Raw genomic sequence first — 19148 nt, 5'->3', positions numbered from 1 at the left:
ATCACCTTGAGAGAGACCAAGAGTCCATTTGTGACTGGAATTCACCGTAACAACCTTCAACAGCCAAATTTTGAAATGCACTTTCAAATGCTCATTAGGTCTCTTGTATGAGACACGGAATTTTAACATAAAGAATAAAACGCATTTTTTGCCTATCACATGCGTACCAAAGCAGAAGACACACACGCCATCCCATGTCCACTCAAAACTCAAGCCAATGTTTGTCTGCGTTCAAGAACAACAGTAACGAGATCAATATCCTTCACTCTGGACAAGTCAGAACCTGACAGAATTTCCTCAGCCTCTTACCCAGGAGTTTTGCAATGATGTAAACCGCCTGTCCCCACAAGAAAAGCTTTCCATCAAGTCCATTGTTACTAGGGAACCGTTTCTGACTGCCAGGGTTCTTCTTTTCCAGTTCAACAAAATCAGCTGGCACATAGTAATACTTGGGTACAACAGGACACCCTACAGAGTTTTAAAAGAAGTACAGTAAGTAAACACATTCCACTTCACTTATTATTTGAGTGCAGTCCCCTAATGATGAACTGGATTCAAAACAGGAAAAATTACAACCTGCAACAATTTGACTGAAGAGAAAAGGCTGTTGTCATTTATTGTTACCTCTCAAAACACAAACAGTATAGGAAACCCAGGGCAATATTAAACTGCTTTATTTTTCACCAGACAGTTCCACAAAATTTCTTCCCAGACCATACACGTTGTCCATGTAGCACCTTAGCATGCAAAAAGATTTTAAAAAGTGTTTTTTTCATTACAAGCAAAATGCAGTACATATAACATATCATAACCAAAAGAAACGAAACAAGATTAATTTACTGTCCTTTGAACTTCACATACTCATTAATAGTCAGAAAAAAGCAATGATCAGCAAGGTCAGAAAATTCTCTATGTAATGAAAATTTGATAAGTAAACGTGTGTATTTCTCACAGAAACTAGCTCACTTCAATAAGTATTCAAAGTTTGAAGAACAAGTCAGACTAAAATACTCTGCATCTGCTTGTGTAGCTGTACCACAGATGTCAGAAACAGGTGACTAAAAATGCTGAGTTTTAAAACTGGGTTGTCAGTATATTGAAGCTTGTTCTGTTCTCAGGCCATTTTTTTCCTCTCCCACTCAAAATTAGAATTTTTGACTGAATTTGGGATAGATGTGCTTGCCCGCCATCAATAGCCTTGCCTGCAGTTCCACCAAAATTCTGGAGGGCACAACTTAAGCAAGAGAACATTTACATTAAAATTAGCACGTTGCCACTTCCGTTGGTCTGAGCTAGAAATTTCATATGCATATATGGAATCATTTTTTTCAATCTTATGAAGTCACAATGAAAGATGCAAGTAATCTTCAGCTGTATCCAGGTGGAACCTAAAAATAATCTGTCTGTTGGTAGTTAATACTTTCCTGAAAGGGCAAACTGAGCTTTATAAATAGTGAAGCATGGGTGAAAGAAGAGAGGAATGACTGGGTACAGGGTAAATCTTCTATTTTTATCAGCAGCATTTTCCCAGATATCATTACTTTTATTATCACACTTCATGTGTGATTCATGATGCAATGTATCTAAAGGAGCGAGATTATTTTAGTGTTAGTATTTTGCCATCAGGAAATATAATGAAGTTACTACTTCTCCTTTGCTGCGACTACAAAATGCATTAATAGTAATGTCAGTATTTTAATAATTTTGTAACAATAAAAAGATACAGTAGTTTAGAAGAATAATTATCAGATAATACCTTCAGATGTATGTTGAAGCAAAGGATCCAGAAGATCCTGATACTCCTTTACTTGTGCAGGATTTCCTCTAAAAACCCCTAAAAAGAATCAAACAATAGTTGATTTAATGGAAGAAATAATTTTTCCATGAGCTTAATATTCATAAAAGAAGAAAAAAAATTCTAGTATTTGCCAATGGGGTAGCACCTACATACTAAATATTTCATGAAAGTTAAGAGACTAAACTGTAGATCCTCACTTACTGCTATAGTTAAACCTCACAGGGATCATGAATCGGCCACACTTACTAACTTGAACTGAAATGGATGGCAAGTTAGGCGGGATAGCAAAGCTGTGAACTTAGAGGGGCTCGGGGACTGGACACAGACAACCAGCCCAGCGAGCTGAAAATAACTTCCTTAATTCTAGCAGAATGAAGAAGCAGAACTTGTGGAGAAGCCAGTGTGGAGACAGACTGCTTCTAAATCTTTAGGACAGAGCTGCAAACTGATCTAGAAGTGAGTTGCCTGGAAGTCCCAATAAATAAATACAAACGAATGGGAAGCAGAAAATTGACCAATTCCCTGCCAAAGATTTTTAGATGGAATGCTTACACTGGTGAGTTGTGTAGGTATTCTTTCTTTAGGTGACAGACGTCCAGAACTGCTGACACACCCTGAGATATCACGCACAACGGTCAACTCTTTATGCTGCTGCTTTTGGGGAGATACTGGTAAGTCTGTGATTACCAGAACCTTAAATGTTTTTCTAGCAGAACTTGGTCATCCCAAAACGAATTTGATGAATATGAACATGACCAGTGTTCAGGTCATCAAAAGTTCTTACATGAAAAGATACATTAAAAATACCAAAAGCATTTCTGTTCCTCAAGAAATATGTGGACAAACTTGACAAGTACCACTGATGTTTTAAAATAGAACATTTTTTGGCATTTAAAAGGGAACAAGTTAGATGAAAACTTTTCACTCTACATCTTTCACTCATTTCATTCCATGGTTTTCCTTTTCAATTACCATATTCTTCCACACTATTAAAACCAGCTAAAAAGGTGTCTTTCCATGCTTCAATGCTCCATCCAAAACCAAAGCTTGACAAGTGTTCATTACATTTTCAGATATTCCCAAGTATATATACAGGAAATGAAATTGCCAAGAGAAACAAATGCCATGAAAGTTTGCACACACAAAAGGGGTGTGTTTAAGTGACCCACTGGATATTTCAAAACACTTGAGCACAGTCATGATGTAAGAGCAATATGATATTCTGTTTGTGATTTAGTCTTACTGGCAGAAACTGTAGAGGATAAAAAGATGCATTTATGTGACAGTACAATTGTTTTTCTATCACAAATCATCTAGTGAAGGTAACAGTGGGTAATCATGATTATCATCTATGAGGAATAAAACAGTGTTCTTAATTCTACCAGAAAATGCACGACTAATTCAGTACCAGAACTGTTTCAACTCTCCGTATCTTAAAAATCCTAAAAAACTGTCTTGGACAAACCAAAAAAGTTGATGAGCTAATTAGTTGGTCTCACAGAAGAAAATATAAGTAAATATATAATTACTGGAATATGTTCTGCTAATCTTTCAAAAAGGAAATGATGGAAGAAATTTTTCTGATGTGAACAAAACCAGGGGATTGCGGGCTGTGGTTCAGAGGACGCTCCTTCGTTATTTAACGGAGCACTGTCCCACTGGTATACAGGTAACAAAACCCAGCCATCAGGAGTCACCTAGATATCCAGTAGCCTCACGTAGTTTGCTGAAGTGTCTTCCCTTTGTACTCTGCAAGCATGCTGGAGAGGCAAACAGGCTTTCAGCTGAACCAGTATTCACAATGTAGCAGCTTGAGGTTTTTTCCAAAGTTTTCATTATAAAGACATTCAGTCGTAATCTATTCCTATTTCATTGTCTTTTCGCAGCTTAAGTCTCTCTGTATACGCTTTGACTTTTGCATTAAGGAAGCTTATGAATTTGGAGGTACGTGCACAAAATCTACTAAAAGAATTGTTCTGTCTGATGAAATTCTGGTAGAGGAAAAAAGAGACAAGGACAGTATGTACTTTTTACATGTACTTTTTACAAGTACAAACATGTACTTTTTACTTTCTCTTTGTATTACAAGAGGTGTAAAATGCTTGCTTTATTCTTCTGCTAACTTCAGCTAAAGATAATTCTCTTTCTTCTTCCTCCCAAAACTGCAAGTGAGCAACATTAAATGTCAGTGCCCTTCTCCTCAGTTCTGGGCATCACTCTGAAAAATGTCAAGCGTTCCTTTAGAAAAATCAATTGTGAAACCTCATTACAGCTTCAAACAAAATACTTTAATCTGTGGGTGGCCACAGAGGAGTCTAGGCAGATAGCAGATTTCTATGCTCCTCACCATCTTTATTTGAAAACTCGAAGGTAAAAAACGCAGATGGGCAGATTTTCATCCATTTACAGATCTTTTTGATGGCTCAGACCCTTGCTCATGCACCTATTCAGACATTTGCACCATGTGAGTTTTAGCTTTCTTCCTGAAATCATCCTGAGAACTTCTTTAGTATCTCTGTTTCCTATCCTCAAGACAACATCCAGGTAGTGGTATTTTCTTGTTGGTCTTGTGGTTTATTTGTTTTGTTTTTTTTTTTAAATCAGTCTAACTGACCAGTGGGAAAACAAGGCCAGGAAGCCCAAGCGTTTCAGACTGAAACTAGGCCCTTTCTGGTTTGCCACCTTCTCTTCTGAATTCCGTTTCAATTACCACAGAATATCCAACTGAAAAATACCCACTGCCATGTTCAGTTTGTCAGCTTGCTTTCACTTCCTTTTCTCTCATGCTGCTGTGAACTTCTATGGACGTTTTTAAGGCTTAAAAGGCAACGCAGGACTGAATGTCACAGATTTAAGCTTTTCAAAAACACTTACTGAGTTATATTCTAAAGCCAGTTCACATTAAAAATGCTGAAATAGAGGGTTGGGTGCTTGGGGTTTTTAACCCATGAGGCAGAACTCTCAATGAGACATTTAGTGTCACTGCATTATGGTTTATTCTGGCAGGACAGGACAATAATTTTGTATCTTTCCTGTAAGGGGTCTTCTCTTAATGCCTTTAAAGACCAGGAGTGTAAAGCTGTACTTACCATCAATTATCATGAAAATAAAAAACAGAGGGAATTCACACTCAATGCCATCAAAAAGCTGAAGAGAAGAAAAATTAATCAGACATTTCATCATTTTGGTTTAAGGAAATGCATTTGAATATCCTACTGAATAGTTTCAAAGCAACAAAAGACAAACATGAATGCAAAAACATCTTAGGACATCAGCATTTCTTTTAGGTTACAGCTTCTTAGTTCTATGGGCACTTTAACTGTGCCTTTTCATATGCTGTGGCTCATTCTCAAGCAGAATACTTAGATTATGTTTTATTTTCCACAGAGGAACTATTGGGAAGGAAAAAAAAAAGTAAATTTTCATTTAGATAACCTTTATTGAAAAATAATGTGGTCAAAAGCAAAATTGTTTTCTACACGCTCAGACTGTAGTCAGCTGTGAAATTAAATAAAAATGATAAATAACTTCCTTATTTGTTACATGAAATCAGCTATACCCTAAATGTAAATGAGGGCACATTCATTATAAAACAAATGAACGATGAGATTGCTGACTTAGCAACCTCTCAGAAGTGCACATGCCAAATTACAAAATGCATCTCCTTCACTTGAAGCAATTAGGAATCACTGTGAAGTCAAATTGCAAATACTGGGAGGAGGCTCTTTTTGTTTTACTTTGGGGTGGGTTTTTTGTGATTTGGTTTTGGTTTTCTAAGTACTGTCTAATCATTTTAGAAAAACCAAAATTTGTCCTTATAGGTATTTCTTTACCTTAATTTCTGCTGGTTTATAATAACGTCGTGTTTTGTCCTCCAGGGCTGTCCTGTACCCATCTCTCAGAAATCTTTTAAAGCCGTACTTTCCTTTCAATTTTCTCATAATTTTATCCAGTGTTTGACTGAACAAAACCTCATCATCCAAAGCAAATGCAGGATAACTAAGACAGGGCAAAAGAGCTGCATCAGTATTCTGCAAGAAGGGGAGGGAGAAATAGTACATTACAAATTTAATTAGATTTCTGACAATTATTTGATGCAGAAAGACTGCTTAACTTGGTAAGTGAAATACACATTTGGAACATTATCTAATCTTTACGAAAATCATAGTACTAATATATTAAATAGTGGGCAAAATAAGACTTCTAAAAATGTATAAACTACAAACCCAACTCATTTGACTCAGAATCTGACCTAATTTACAATTGATAATCTGCAGGGATAAGCAAATACATTTTAGAACTTCGTGGTTTTAGAAACAAAAATTATCTTCCAGGTTATTCCTGGAGAAAACACCAACATTTGGGTATTCTGTGTTCAAAAAGAATCACAAACATTCTATAAAGGAGCTACACTGAGAAGTAACTGTAATTCAATCATTATTTCTGAAAAGCTTTTTCAGGAATACTCTTCAGATGCTGTAACAAACAAGCCAGCCTATCTGATTCAGGTGACAAGGATATAATTTAGGGAAAAATATGAGAAGCATTTCTCAAGAACCATGTGCAACTATCATGAATTAAAAACACAAGAAAAATTACTAAATAGTGCATCGCCACTACAGATTAGCATACAGAAACACAAAGGAGTACTTTTAATTCTTAAATCATGCACTTAAATTCTTAAATCATGTTTTGTTATTCCTTTCTGCTGATATAGCGAAGATATTCAAGCTTTTAAACGACCATATTTTGCCAATATCACTGCCATGAATCCAAAGGGGAAAAAAAAACCCAAAAGACACAAAGATTGCTTCTATAGCATACATGACTTAAGAAACCAGCTTCTGTTGGAATATTTCAAGTTTCCAGTAAGTTAATAGACAGCAAAAGAGTTCTAAGAGACCATTAGACTGTAAAAAAGTAGCTGACAGTGCCTTTTCTTTTAATTATCCAGTAGTACAACTCTGCTCCAATTCTACACAATGAGTGAACTATTAATGCTGAAGATTAATAGTCTGTTTCATGAACAAAAATGCTATTATATCCCAAAATAAACAAAATAGCAGAACTTGATTATCACTAATTTTAAATCACTGATTTTCAAAAAACAAATTTATCTTTGATGCTAGTACTGAAATGGATTTAATTAATCTATACTTATGCCACTTAAATTTACTCACTGAGGAAATGCTTATTTGTAACAGTAGCTTATAATAACAAGGAATCCTCCATATTCATCAATTTCTGATAAGCCAACCTTAAAGGCGTCTTTTCTAAACAAAAGAATAAATTAAAGCTAAAATAAACTCTTTCAAAAATGCAGGCCCTAACAGTGGAAACTGGGCCAAAACAAAAACAGTCACCAGGACTGCAAACCCTGCTTAAGCTACTTAAGATCATTATTATTTTTGATTTTATTTTAAAACTGTTTAGAAAGCTCCCAACAGGCTACCACTTAAACCTAAATATTCATAAAATAAAGAACGCCATCATAATTCCACTCCAGGGAAACAACTAGATCGCAATGACGTATAAGAAGCAAAAATTCACCACCTTCCCAGCAAATTCGTGTCTTTATTAAGCACAACATAATGGCCATCACAGAATTAAGAATTATGTTCCTATCCATTTATTTTCTCCACACTTTGTGAGGTGAATTTCATTAATTACTTACATGAGACCTCGACTCTCTGGGTAGCAATGAACAGAGAGTCTGTCTGTTACGGTTATGGGCATCGAAATCCACAAATATAACAGACCAAGAGCAGCCCTGTAAACCGAACAGAAATTATTTAAGAGGAAGAGAAGAAAGGTTAGCACACCCTGGTAAAACTAACTGGTTCTTTGTTTTATTTCGCTCACGTTGTAACAGGCTGGTAATTTTAATCATAAAATGTAACACAGGTGAAAACATTTCCAATGTTCAAATGTAGTTAAGTATTAGATGGTTTTATCTACTGGTGTTTATGGATTATACGATTAATTCAAGCTATGAATTCCTCCATGAATTCTTGAAAAATAATGACTGTACTAAGGACAAACAAAAAAAGTACTTTTCCCTCCCTGTGACGGCAGAAAACATTCCAAATAGTGACGCTGAATATGTCATTACACGTCAGTTACAACACAAATAGTTGGACAGTCACCTGAGGTACTGCTCTGGAAAAGGACTTGCAAATAAAAATTACTTATTTCTCAGCAATTGTAAGGTCTGCGTTATCAACATCTACTCCTTCATAAACCCCCTTTCCTAGTAAAATTCTGTAACTTCACACTATAACGTTCTAGCAGCATTTTTTCACTCGGGAAAACTCCCACAGCCGAGGTACTGTTTAAACAGAACCAACAGCATTTAAAAGTACGATCGGATTGCGGTTTGTTACTGAACGGATATCTCCATCCATATGCTGTAACTGACAGTGAATTTCAGCATCGCTCTCCCATTGGAAGACACATTCAACACTAAACTTGTCCAAGACTATCATCAATACCATACCATAAATTTTCATAAATTCACCAAATTTCTCCTAAAAATAAGTCAGTTTCTTTGGCGTACCATTCTCTTAGCAAGACTGTTCCAGAACCCACCCTCTCTAATTATTGAAAACTTGAATTTCCAACGAAGTTTTCACATAACTGGCTAACCACCCTTCTGTTTGGTGCCAGTCCTAGCATCCATTCATGTGGCTTTCCAAACAACAGAGGTTTTTTCCCGCTTCCTGTTTAGCCGCACTCTAATTACACACAGCTATCATACAAATAAATACCCAGCTTTTGCTAGGCTAAACAAAACATGTTTGTCCACTGCCCTAATGGAAAATAATCTCTCTGTTCTTCTAATCACTCTAGAAAGATATACTGAATACCGCTGAGGTAAGAATTTACACAGACAATCGCATTTGCTTTGATTATTTATTATTCTACTTTCTTCTTATCCCGGATTCTGGTTATTCACAAATCTCTAGATTCATCTACACTCTGAACACAATCCGTCCACACGGGTGAACATGCAGTTTCAAAATCTGTGCTTCGGTAAAGGATTCTTTGGGGATTCAATAGCAGACTAATTTGCATTTCATAAAACCACAAGCATCTTGTTTTACAAATGAACTGTTTTTCACTTCCCTAAAGACTGAAAGTTCTGTAGTAAGGACACCTTACAAAGGCTTGATTTTTTTTTTTTTAACATGCAGTTTTTTCCCCCACAATCTAACAGAAGACGTGTAGCTCATACACAAAATATTGATTATACAGTGACTAGATCAAACTCGAAACAGTGTTCATCTCGTCACTAGCAGTGCCATGGCACGCGCCGTGTTCTTAACTCACTACTTCATTAACTGGCACTGCCAGTAAATACACACCCCCTTACGCAGGCTTTTTCCAGATACTAATTTTTTTCTAAAAGGCATTGTTGCTTAAATGGAATTCTTACATTAATGATACAAATTCTAGCATCTTCTGTGGTACTCCAAAACCAGAGGTTTAACCATATCAAGCCCATAAAAAGATAAAATCAGTTACAATACTTTGAGTAACGATGATTCAAGTGATTAAAAACGTAAACTGAAATGCAGTCAGTTCATGCTGCATCCTCTGTGTAAAAGCAGCCCCACTTTTACACTTCTTCCACAGAAACTTCAGCAGAACTTGGGACAATACAATTATTTCAGGATCTGGGTATGAGCCATGCACAGTTAAAGACTGTAACAGAATTCTTCTCCCAATGCCTACATATTAACTACTTCATATAGATTTATAACTATTGTTTCAGAGATATACAATACGTTGGGAATAAGTGTAAAAAAGAGAATAGGATATAAACCAAAATAATGAGAAAATAAATAGCTTATTTATCTGTTATTAAAAATTCTTCTCTCAACGTGTAAATGAATCTTTTACAGAGGGAACATTAGGATTACAGCTTGATTATTTTTATGCTTATAACTCCCACTTTTTATTAAATACTTCTGGTATGATGGAGATGTAAATGATCAGCATTTAAAAGCCATGAATGAACTCCTTTTTACACTGAAGCATGTAAAATTCAGATTAAACAAAAAACCATAATTTTTCAATTCATAATTGTTCTTTATTGTATGCAGCACCTAGAAATGGAAGCGAAGAATGCATTAAAAATATTTGAACATCTGTTTAGCAATGCTTTGTTACAGGCCAACTAGTACTACGATTTCTCACAGAAATATATTATTTTTTAATGTTTTCTAGAATTCAGGGAGGGATTGAAGGAACACTTTAATGTGAATATCAATAAGAAACCTTTTTTTGTCTACTCTATCCGTGAATGCACAAGGAAACTGCCCTATCATGATACACTCAAAGACATATGACACACATGCCTATGTGAGAGCACAGCTACAACACAACATGTTTGTATTTATTAGTGTCTTCCCGTGTTCACAGCGTGAGTGGAAAAATCTGCATGGAAAAGCTGAGCAGTCTATTGTGCCCAGCGATGATTTATGCAGGTTGCACTAGTGTAGTTGCAGGTGCAAACAAGTTCCTCTTGAGGGGCTCAGCAGGATTTCTCAAAGCTATTGGAACACAGCTGGAGCCAAGTACAAAGGCAAACTCTGCTGCAGACTGAAGGTCAAAACTAAATATCTTGGAAATATGCTAAATATCTTGGAAATAATCTCTCAAAGCGTTTAAACTGGTTTTGCTTCAGCAATTTACTCAACCACTTCAGAATTTAGTAAAAAATCATTTGGGAAAAAAACAAACCCAGCAGCTGCATTTACTGATTCTTGAGACTGTTAGGAAAGTAAAGATTGGAGATAAATATTTTTTCCGAAATAGTGACTGTGTGTATCATGTCTGAACATTATTTAAGATCCTTACTATTTCTGAGTTCCTAACACATAACATTGGCTTTTAAAATGCACAAAAAGTAAACCTAAACTAGTCTAGATGGCTAAATCTTTTTGAAACAGTGTATTCGTCTAAGTATAAAGAGCACCATCATATTTCTCCACTCACCGGCAAATATCATAGCCATCAATATTTCCTGAGGAGTGGATGCTGAACAGAGCATGTCTATTGTACTACAGAACTAGTACAAATACACAGATGCAAAACCTAACAAAAAAACCCCCAAACCCTGTTACAACTAAATAGCCACAGAAATTGTAACGGATGCCCAAGCATACACTCAGAAATCCCTGTCTGGAAGTGGCCCCTGGTTTACGACATAAGACAAAGAAGGAGCTAATAATAGTAAGTGGTATAGCTTTTCATCAACAGGTAAGATTGTTTAATAGATTGCACTTCGAGTCGCTTGCTTACTATTTAAGACAAATTGTAACTTTTTTCATTCTAGGCATATGAGTAGCTCTAGAAAAGTTTTAGTTTAATAGTTCTTTATGTCAATAACCTATAACGAAGAACTTTTTATCCAATACTGCTAATAATTATTTTATATGACTGTTTCCATCCCACCTTCCATTTTACCACAAGAAAAAATGGAGACATAAGTAACTAAGAATGTTTTAATAAATCAAGCACTACAGCAAGGGGCTTGGAATGTCCTGTGGACTGCCTCCAGTCTTTATAGCTGACTTCATGTTTACTCACTAGCTCACACACAGAGCTCCTGAGAACTCCCCTTGTTCACCATTTACCATCTAACCATTTATAACTTCTCTCCTTTGTATGATTTTCTTTAGGAAGTCTAATGCATTTAGCCAAGTTTCTCAAAGCTGAATGTTTGAAACAGACAAATATTACAATGGGAAGTCAGCTCCAGCTGACTTACAAGACAAAAGGAGAGCACAGGTAATACAGAAAAAAAAAATCCTATCTTGAAGCCATCAAGAATATAGAGAAACTGTACTCAAGAAATATACAAATAGTACTTCAAATCAAGTTCACAACAGAAAATTATCAAAACTCAAAGGACCATACACTGCCTAACTTCAGAAAAATGTAAGTATAAAACTATGCTACTCATGTAGATGCATCTCATTCTTTTTAAACTAAGTTTTGCATCTTACTCCACCCCAAGAAGAGATAAAGCATGTTTCATCAATTATGAAATTGAAATTATGACCATCGGTTCCAAGTCAAAAAGGACCCAAGAAAACAGTGCAACATAGGAAGCTTAACTCAGTGTACTGAGCTCACCACGTTGTGACCACCCTGTCCTCCTTTCCATACAACCCCACCAGCAAGTTTTACGACTGGTATACACGCTTGACGCTATCCAACTTCCTTTTTAGCTGCGCTCATTCCTTCACTCCCATTCACACCAACAGCGTGACAATGACATATTTATTCCATTTGTTCATTTTCTAGACCATTAATTTGGAAGAGTGTTCTTTTATTTTAGCTATAGACTACTGTAGATACAACACCTAAATAAAGATGCACACTGAAGGGGAATACAAGTCAGAGAGAAAAATCTAAGAAAAGTCTTGCTTTCTTAATTGATCCAAGCCATGTGAAAGGATGGGAAAAGAAAAGATTTTACCATGATGCAACATAATGAAATTAAAAACCAGTTGAACAGTGGCATTGTGTACAAGTAGCTTGTTTGAAGTCTTGATCAAAAGCCACATGATGGAAGAAGACAGAAAGAAAAAACTTTTTGGCAAGTCCTTTTCAGAATAAGCTGCAATCATTTTAATTCTTCTTTTATAAAGGAAAAAAAAAGTCATTCTTGATAGTAAGGGCACTAATGATTTTATCAACTGAATTCTACACCTGAAACAGAAGCAATCAGTTTGCAAACTAACTTTTAAAGCTGGACTCTAACAATCTGTGCTAGGTATTTCTAAATTTCCTCTGATCCACAGTGTTAACCATTACCACTAAGAAAAAGGAAAGAAAATAAATATTTTTATTACCTGATTTCCAAAGAGATTGAAACCGTTAATTGCTTCTAAAGCTGCTTTTGCCAGTCCCACGGAGCTGAGGAGAAAACAAAACAAAAACAAAAAACAGAGGTATCACAATCCAAGCCTAGACTAAAATTTAACACGTTTGACAGCTTTCAGAGCTATGATCCTTTCTTGATCTGAATTTTGTACTTAAACATTATGTTGATACAGCAAATTTGGGTGTTTGGTGGCAGGTTGCTTTACTTTTTTTTTTTTTTTAAATACAGCACTTTTATTTGTCTTCAAATGTCAGACACCATATGGAGAAAGCACTTCTGCTCTCACCTTGCTACTAGACATCTGGCGTTATGTATTTCAAGGACTTACTAATGGTGTATTAACAGAGGATTTACTTCAGCATAATTTTTAACCCAGCTCTCAACCATTAAACATTAGAAGACTGATTTCTCACTAGCTTTCAATATAATAAAAGAACTCATCAGCCTGGATTCAGAAAAGGAGGATTTTCTCCTGTCAACCGTATAGTAAAACGTCTTTTATTTCACTTACTCCATGACTAGTTACCATCACAAAGAAAACTAGACCCAGAAATACTACAAATAAGCTTTCAAGTTAGCATGTTCATGTTTAAAGACATTAAATAAGCTTTCAAGTTAGCATGTTCATGTTTAAAGACATTAAGCACTAAAATCACTATTATATAATTTTAAAATAAAATTATGTATTAATTTATTACTCATTATTAAAATTATACAGTACCTATAAAAAGAGACAACTTTTACAAGGCATTTTCATTTAAAATAGTTGTCTCATACTCTCCTTACGAGTTTTTAAAAATAAGAGAAGCAGCATTCCCTCATGATGCACACACAGAGACACACATACCTTTTTTTTTTTAAGAAAAGCTCAAGATAAGCTAATAGAAGTCTGTGCATTTGACATATTTATATGCAAATTTATGTATGACAGAGAGTGGAATTTTGACACATTGTTTTAACACATTATTATAGATAGGCCAACTTCACTTGTGTCCATTAACACACACCTAAATGCTAAATTTGCACATCGATTCAAAAATACCAGATGTTAATGTCAAAGGGCATCAAAAAAGTAAAATATTACGTGAGCTAATTCCCAACAGTGCTAGAGTTCAGATTTCAGACAGTTCTGTTACCAAATACAAGCATCCAAAGCAGGGAAAGGACTTACAAAGGGGTGACATCAAAGTGTAGGAACTAGAAACGCTACAGAAGTCTAGCTACTAAAACAAACACCTTTTACTCTCTCTTAGGCAATCTGGTAAAACAGATTCAGAGCACCCAGTAAAACAAAGCCTGGTCTAATTCTCCAAACTTTACTCATAAAAGTAAAACCTTAAATTATGCCTTTGTCTCCATATAACTGCAGTGATTACACAGAAAATATTGAAAAATGAAAAAATTCAGTGCAGAGTTATGGAATTTGTTTATTTTAAGTACCGTTTTACATGGCTTCACTTTAAAATTATAAGTACTTTAGACACTGCTTTCAGACTCTATCATTCTTTTTGAATACTGCCAGCAAGTTCATAAACATCCATCTTTCCTTCTGAAACAATGCCAGAAATAGTACGCGTGGGATTTAATTCTAATTGGTTCAACAAGAGAAAGCTGATTAGGTTAACTAAGTTCTGCTCTGAGCAGCTGTCATCAAACAGTGGTGAAATCCCTCAGTTCCAGATTTTTTGCTGATTAAAGCTTTTGATACTGGAGAATGTGAAGAAGGTATAAACGGAACTCAGGAGTGTTGCGAATATCATTGTTTTTCTGGCTTTGTTTCAAATACCTAAACAAAAATGCAATTGTTCTAACAGTTGCTCTATTTTAATCATCACCTAGCAATTGATCAAACAAATTGGTATGATGACTCAGAACAGAACTTTTCATAAGCACTAACTATTATGATCGAGCTGAATACACAGAAAATGAAAATCGGAGAAACCCCACACACTGGAATCTGTATCAAAATATTAAAGTTTCATATTCTTCTTCTCCATTCCACAAACACTTCTAATACCAACAAGTCAGATATTTTCAGAGCGAGGAAAAAAGTTACTGACTAAAGGTAGAGAAGCAAAACTTGTTCAACAGCAACAACCACTGGTATTCAAATAATGTAAAACTACCTGCAAAATAGGATGATACTGCTTCAAGAAAATTGATTCCAAATACGGACTCCTTCCGTGAAATAATTTCTATTTTAGATAGTCATTATTCTAAAACAAGAATCATACTTACTGTAATCAATCAGTATTTTTCTACCTCTACTTATTCAAAGCCCCTGGAGACTTCGGTACTCTCACAAATATTACTTGCAAATTAAAATACAAATGTCTCGACATTAAAATACTGCTTTCTTTCGCCCACCATGTAACATTCCTTCACACTACAACGGTATACCAAGCACTCCCTTCACCATACTCACAGGTACTACCTAGATTACTAGAAGTTTCATGGCTGACTGACAGGAGGAAGTTACTTTAAAAAACAGTCTGAGAACAGCTGTAGGATCAAGTATGTCTTCAAAAGACTGAACAATCACACACGATAGCACACTTCCAAACCACGATCATACTGCAGACACGAGTTTCATTCCTACTGTTTAATGCCTTCCTCTTGGGCATATTAGAATAGCTTTATTACAAACGTTATGCTCACATCTTTTCATAGAAATTACAATTTAATAACAGAAAAAAATTGACTGTTTTAACAGTATGAATTAAAGACCAGAAGTATTTTAATAAATACATTCCTTCCTCCACTCATTAACTTCTTCCAGTATGACCATGCTGTGTTAAGCTACTCGACTCTATTCCCACAGAAAGAGATGCTTACTTAGAGATGGCTGCAAAACAAAGCCTAACCCAAACTCTCTTTGAACATCCCTCTGAAAATTTCACAGGATCATAAAGTCATTGGTTAGAAAAGACACATGGAACTCATCTAGTCCAGCATGAAATCTCACTCAAAGCCAGATATCACAACAAAACCGATCCAAGTAAACCATTGCCTCATCTAGATAAGTCTCAAAGACTTCCAAGGATGAGATTCTGGAACAACTTTTGAGTATCCTGCCCTGGTGCTTTACTGCGCTTCAAATGTAAAGGTTTCTTCTTAACGACCATACTGAGCCTCCCCAGGAGCAATTTGTAGACCTTACTGTAGCTACCAGTTATTGTGATTTGCCATGGATTATCAGGAGCAGTCTTGCAATCTTAATACTAGGAGTAACACTGAACCTTGGTCCACACATGCACAAGGGGAAGCTGAGACTAACTTAGAGAAATTATATGTCCAGCTTGCTAAAGAAACATTCATAAATTCACTCAAACATTCATAATTCCCAGTAACTTTTAATTCATAATTTACCCTCTCAGTAAAATACCTGAGAGCACATGCTAAATCTGCATATTTTTAGCAACCGCTCATCAAAACACATCTTAAAGCATACACATCCTCAGTCTTCCTCCCATTCACAGTTTCTCATCTGCATCCAAGAACTGTGCTGTTCAACTGGAACATCAAACACCACAAGGGATGCTAAAAAAACTAAACCAACAACAAAAGAAAAAATAATTTTATAACTAGACAAAGCAAACTAGAACAACGGACAGCAGTATAGCAATATAACACCCGCACTACAGAGAAGAGCAAGATCAACGCTTCACACTCTTAGATCCGGAATATGAAGATACTGCACTTTGGCAACTTCATTATTCTCACAGTACATATGGGAGATGTCAAAGACAATTTTGCAGAGGAACTCAGCAGATGCCTGGGTAACAGCTTGATCAAATGGTTACAGCACAAATTAATTTTTCAGAAGTTCAGCTCTACGGGAGGGGGATCACACTATAATCAAACGTATTACAAATCTTGCCTTTGAACCAGTAAAAGACATCAATTTGCATACATCAATGAAGACCTGGTGTTTCGCTATTTATCAATTATTAGAAGCGTTTTGAACTGTACTGCGATAGTATAGCAAGACTGCATAAAGACTGACTCAGAACATCTTCATTTTCTAACACAGGCCATAATTTGCAGTTATTATTCATGGACTTCCTATTAGATCTTCTTTAAAAAGAAAGGCCCTTGCAATAAAAGACAAGGATTAACTTCTATTTCTAAATGCAAACACATGCTGTATATAGTCTTACAGTGCGAGTTTTAAGGGCCAGAGTACAGCATACTTAATAGTGAAACTTAAGTGCCTGGTTTGGAGACAGTAATCACTGAAGACAAACATATCATTTGTGACTAGCCCTGATCATTCATATTCACTTCTTGAATTGTTTTAAATTTTTTTTTTAGAGCTCCCTTACACAGATACAATAGGAGCATACCAAAGCACAGACGGTATTTTACTGCACCCAGGGCTTTCCTCAATAATACCTAAATACACCTAGTGATGCATGTACCTCTTCTATTTTTCCTGATTTATGAGAACAAGGCAAATTGTCTAGTGGCTTCCTACCATGACGCAGAATATCAACATGCACATAAAGACAAATAGGAGCAATACCTGCTTCTGATGACCAAAATCTATTTCTTAAACTAGGACCAAGCCCTCCAATTCCTTTTGTGCCAGCCCAACTATATTGGTTCAATCTCATAAAACTTCACTCTTAGAAAAATCAACCTATAATTGTCAGTCTGGATTAAGACAAGGCAACATGACCATTTCCATCTGGTTAAAACATGTTCAGTTTTCCCTGAAGGAAATTCACACACTGAATAAACAGAAGGCTGCAAACAACAGGAGACACAGGAGTTTCGGTATTCCTCTTGCGAACATGTACAAGGTGAGATGCTGAAGGAAGTATATGATTCTCTAAGCGAATGCTCATATATTTGACAATTTTACAGACTTAGGAGGAAGAAAAAACCCCAACAAACTAAAAAGCAGATTATATAATAACAACTCGGAGTTTTCAGTTCTCATACTGCTACTAAAGCTCTACAGAAGTCCTGAAAAAAACATACCTAAGTTAAGTGTTTTTCTGCAATGACATGTAATTTTATCTCTGGGTTCAAATACATGCCCTTATGTGAACTAAGAAAAATTATTTCATACTGAAATGAAAACACAGATACATTTGACAGCATCAAAGGCTGGAAGAAATGTGTTTATTATTTGCAAGCCCTTGATAATTATGATGATCAATGATATTTTAAAAATCCTAAGACATCCAAGCCATAGCCACTTTTATAATTAACAAAAACCTCAGAAGTCAAAAAGAGAAGAAAACAACAATAACACTAGAAAAAGCAAGTTGTCAGATTACGGATTTGATGTTTCAAGACAGACCACGTGAGCTGGTCTTCCACTGAAGAGAACTGGACCACTCTAATATTAAGATGTTAAAAGCATTCTAAATAATCTCACAGAACAGGGGTCAGAATGCCCAGTTACTTGCAGCATCTGAATTATCTGGAAAAGAACTCGTGCTCTAGGCTATCCTCCAGAGTGTCCAGCATCTTCCTCCCAGCATGGTGGAGGTGAGAAAAACCTAGGCTCTTGATTCAACCCAGTCTTCAGTTAGGATATTCCTAAAGATTTTTGTGAATCCAATCTACTGCACATGCCTCAAGAGTTTGAGCTGTTCTGAACACAATTTTCAAAATTATAAGCATGCAGCTGCACATAATTATTTGAATTTGAATACTCAAATAGCTAAGCATTTAAGTAGTTATTTCAGCACGCATACGATGAAATCATGCTTCACATTTTCCCAAAATACACCTCGCGGTCTTTAGAGAACCTTAATTTAGTTCAAATAGTATTTTAATGCACTATTATTTTTAACTCACCCCAGGAATTCTTCTTATTCATATCCCATTTACTTGCTTCGACTGAAAGAGCTACATTCGCTCACCTACCTTGAATGCAGCTCTGGACTGCCATTGTTGTATTTACTTCCTCTTTCCCAGACACCAAAATCTGGTACACGATAGGCTCTTTCCACACAAAACACGAGATTCTGAATGAAGGACACCTATAGGGGGAGGAGAGAAAGAAAAAGTGACTGCAGGAAAATGAAAGCATATTTTCTTCCGTTCATTTTTTCAAAAAGATGAAGTTGTCCTTCCTCAGCCATCGTAATTGTGCCTTCCGCCCTTTCCACTCCCCCTCCAGAAAAGGATGTTCTCAAGTTAGATATTCTTTTTAAAACCATTTTTAAATCACAAAATATTAAGAGCCGTGCCAAATTAGGTGATGATGTGATCTATGCAAAAGTTCCTAGAAAGCCAGGGATAAAAATTCATTAAATTACTTCATATTCAAGATGCACATTTGAAGAGCTCCCAAAAAGGTGGCATTTTGACCTTTTAAAAAGATTTGCCCTAAAAACATCAGAGAGCAAAAGAAGTTAAATCCTACAAGATTAGGTTACAGAAATCTTGGTGCTGTTTCTTAATTCAGTTTAAGAGAACTGATATTCCTCATTT

At 35.8% G+C, this 19148-nt stretch overlaps 1 protein-coding gene across 2 annotated transcripts in view; it reads right to left on the bottom strand.

Moving 5' to 3' along the window:
• PHKB (phosphorylase kinase, beta) overlaps nucleotides 1-19148 on the bottom strand; it is a 70557-nt gene that overhangs the window by 31060 nt on the left and 20349 nt on the right. For both annotated transcript variants that reach the window (XM_010136638.1, XM_010136637.1), the window contains exons 7-13: nucleotides 18579-18694; nucleotides 12664-12727; nucleotides 7473-7568; nucleotides 5632-5829; nucleotides 4888-4945; nucleotides 1757-1834; nucleotides 310-468 (exon numbers count right to left, since the gene is read on the bottom strand). In XM_010136638.1, the coding sequence (XP_010134940.1) occupies nucleotides 310-468; nucleotides 1757-1834; nucleotides 4888-4945; nucleotides 5632-5829; nucleotides 7473-7568; nucleotides 12664-12727; nucleotides 18579-18694 (769 nt within the window). The remainder of the gene's footprint in view (nucleotides 1-309; nucleotides 469-1756; nucleotides 1835-4887; nucleotides 4946-5631; nucleotides 5830-7472; nucleotides 7569-12663; nucleotides 12728-18578; nucleotides 18695-19148) is intronic.

Source organism: Buceros rhinoceros, unplaced genomic scaffold (genome assembly GCF_000710305.1).
Source record: "Buceros rhinoceros silvestris isolate BGI_N320 unplaced genomic scaffold, ASM71030v1 scaffold1045, whole genome shotgun sequence".
NCBI classification, from domain to species: Eukaryota; Metazoa; Chordata; class Aves; order Bucerotiformes; family Bucerotidae; genus Buceros; species Buceros rhinoceros.
Note: the sequence above shows the minus strand (reverse complement) of the source record. Positions and strands in the feature narration are given on the sequence as shown.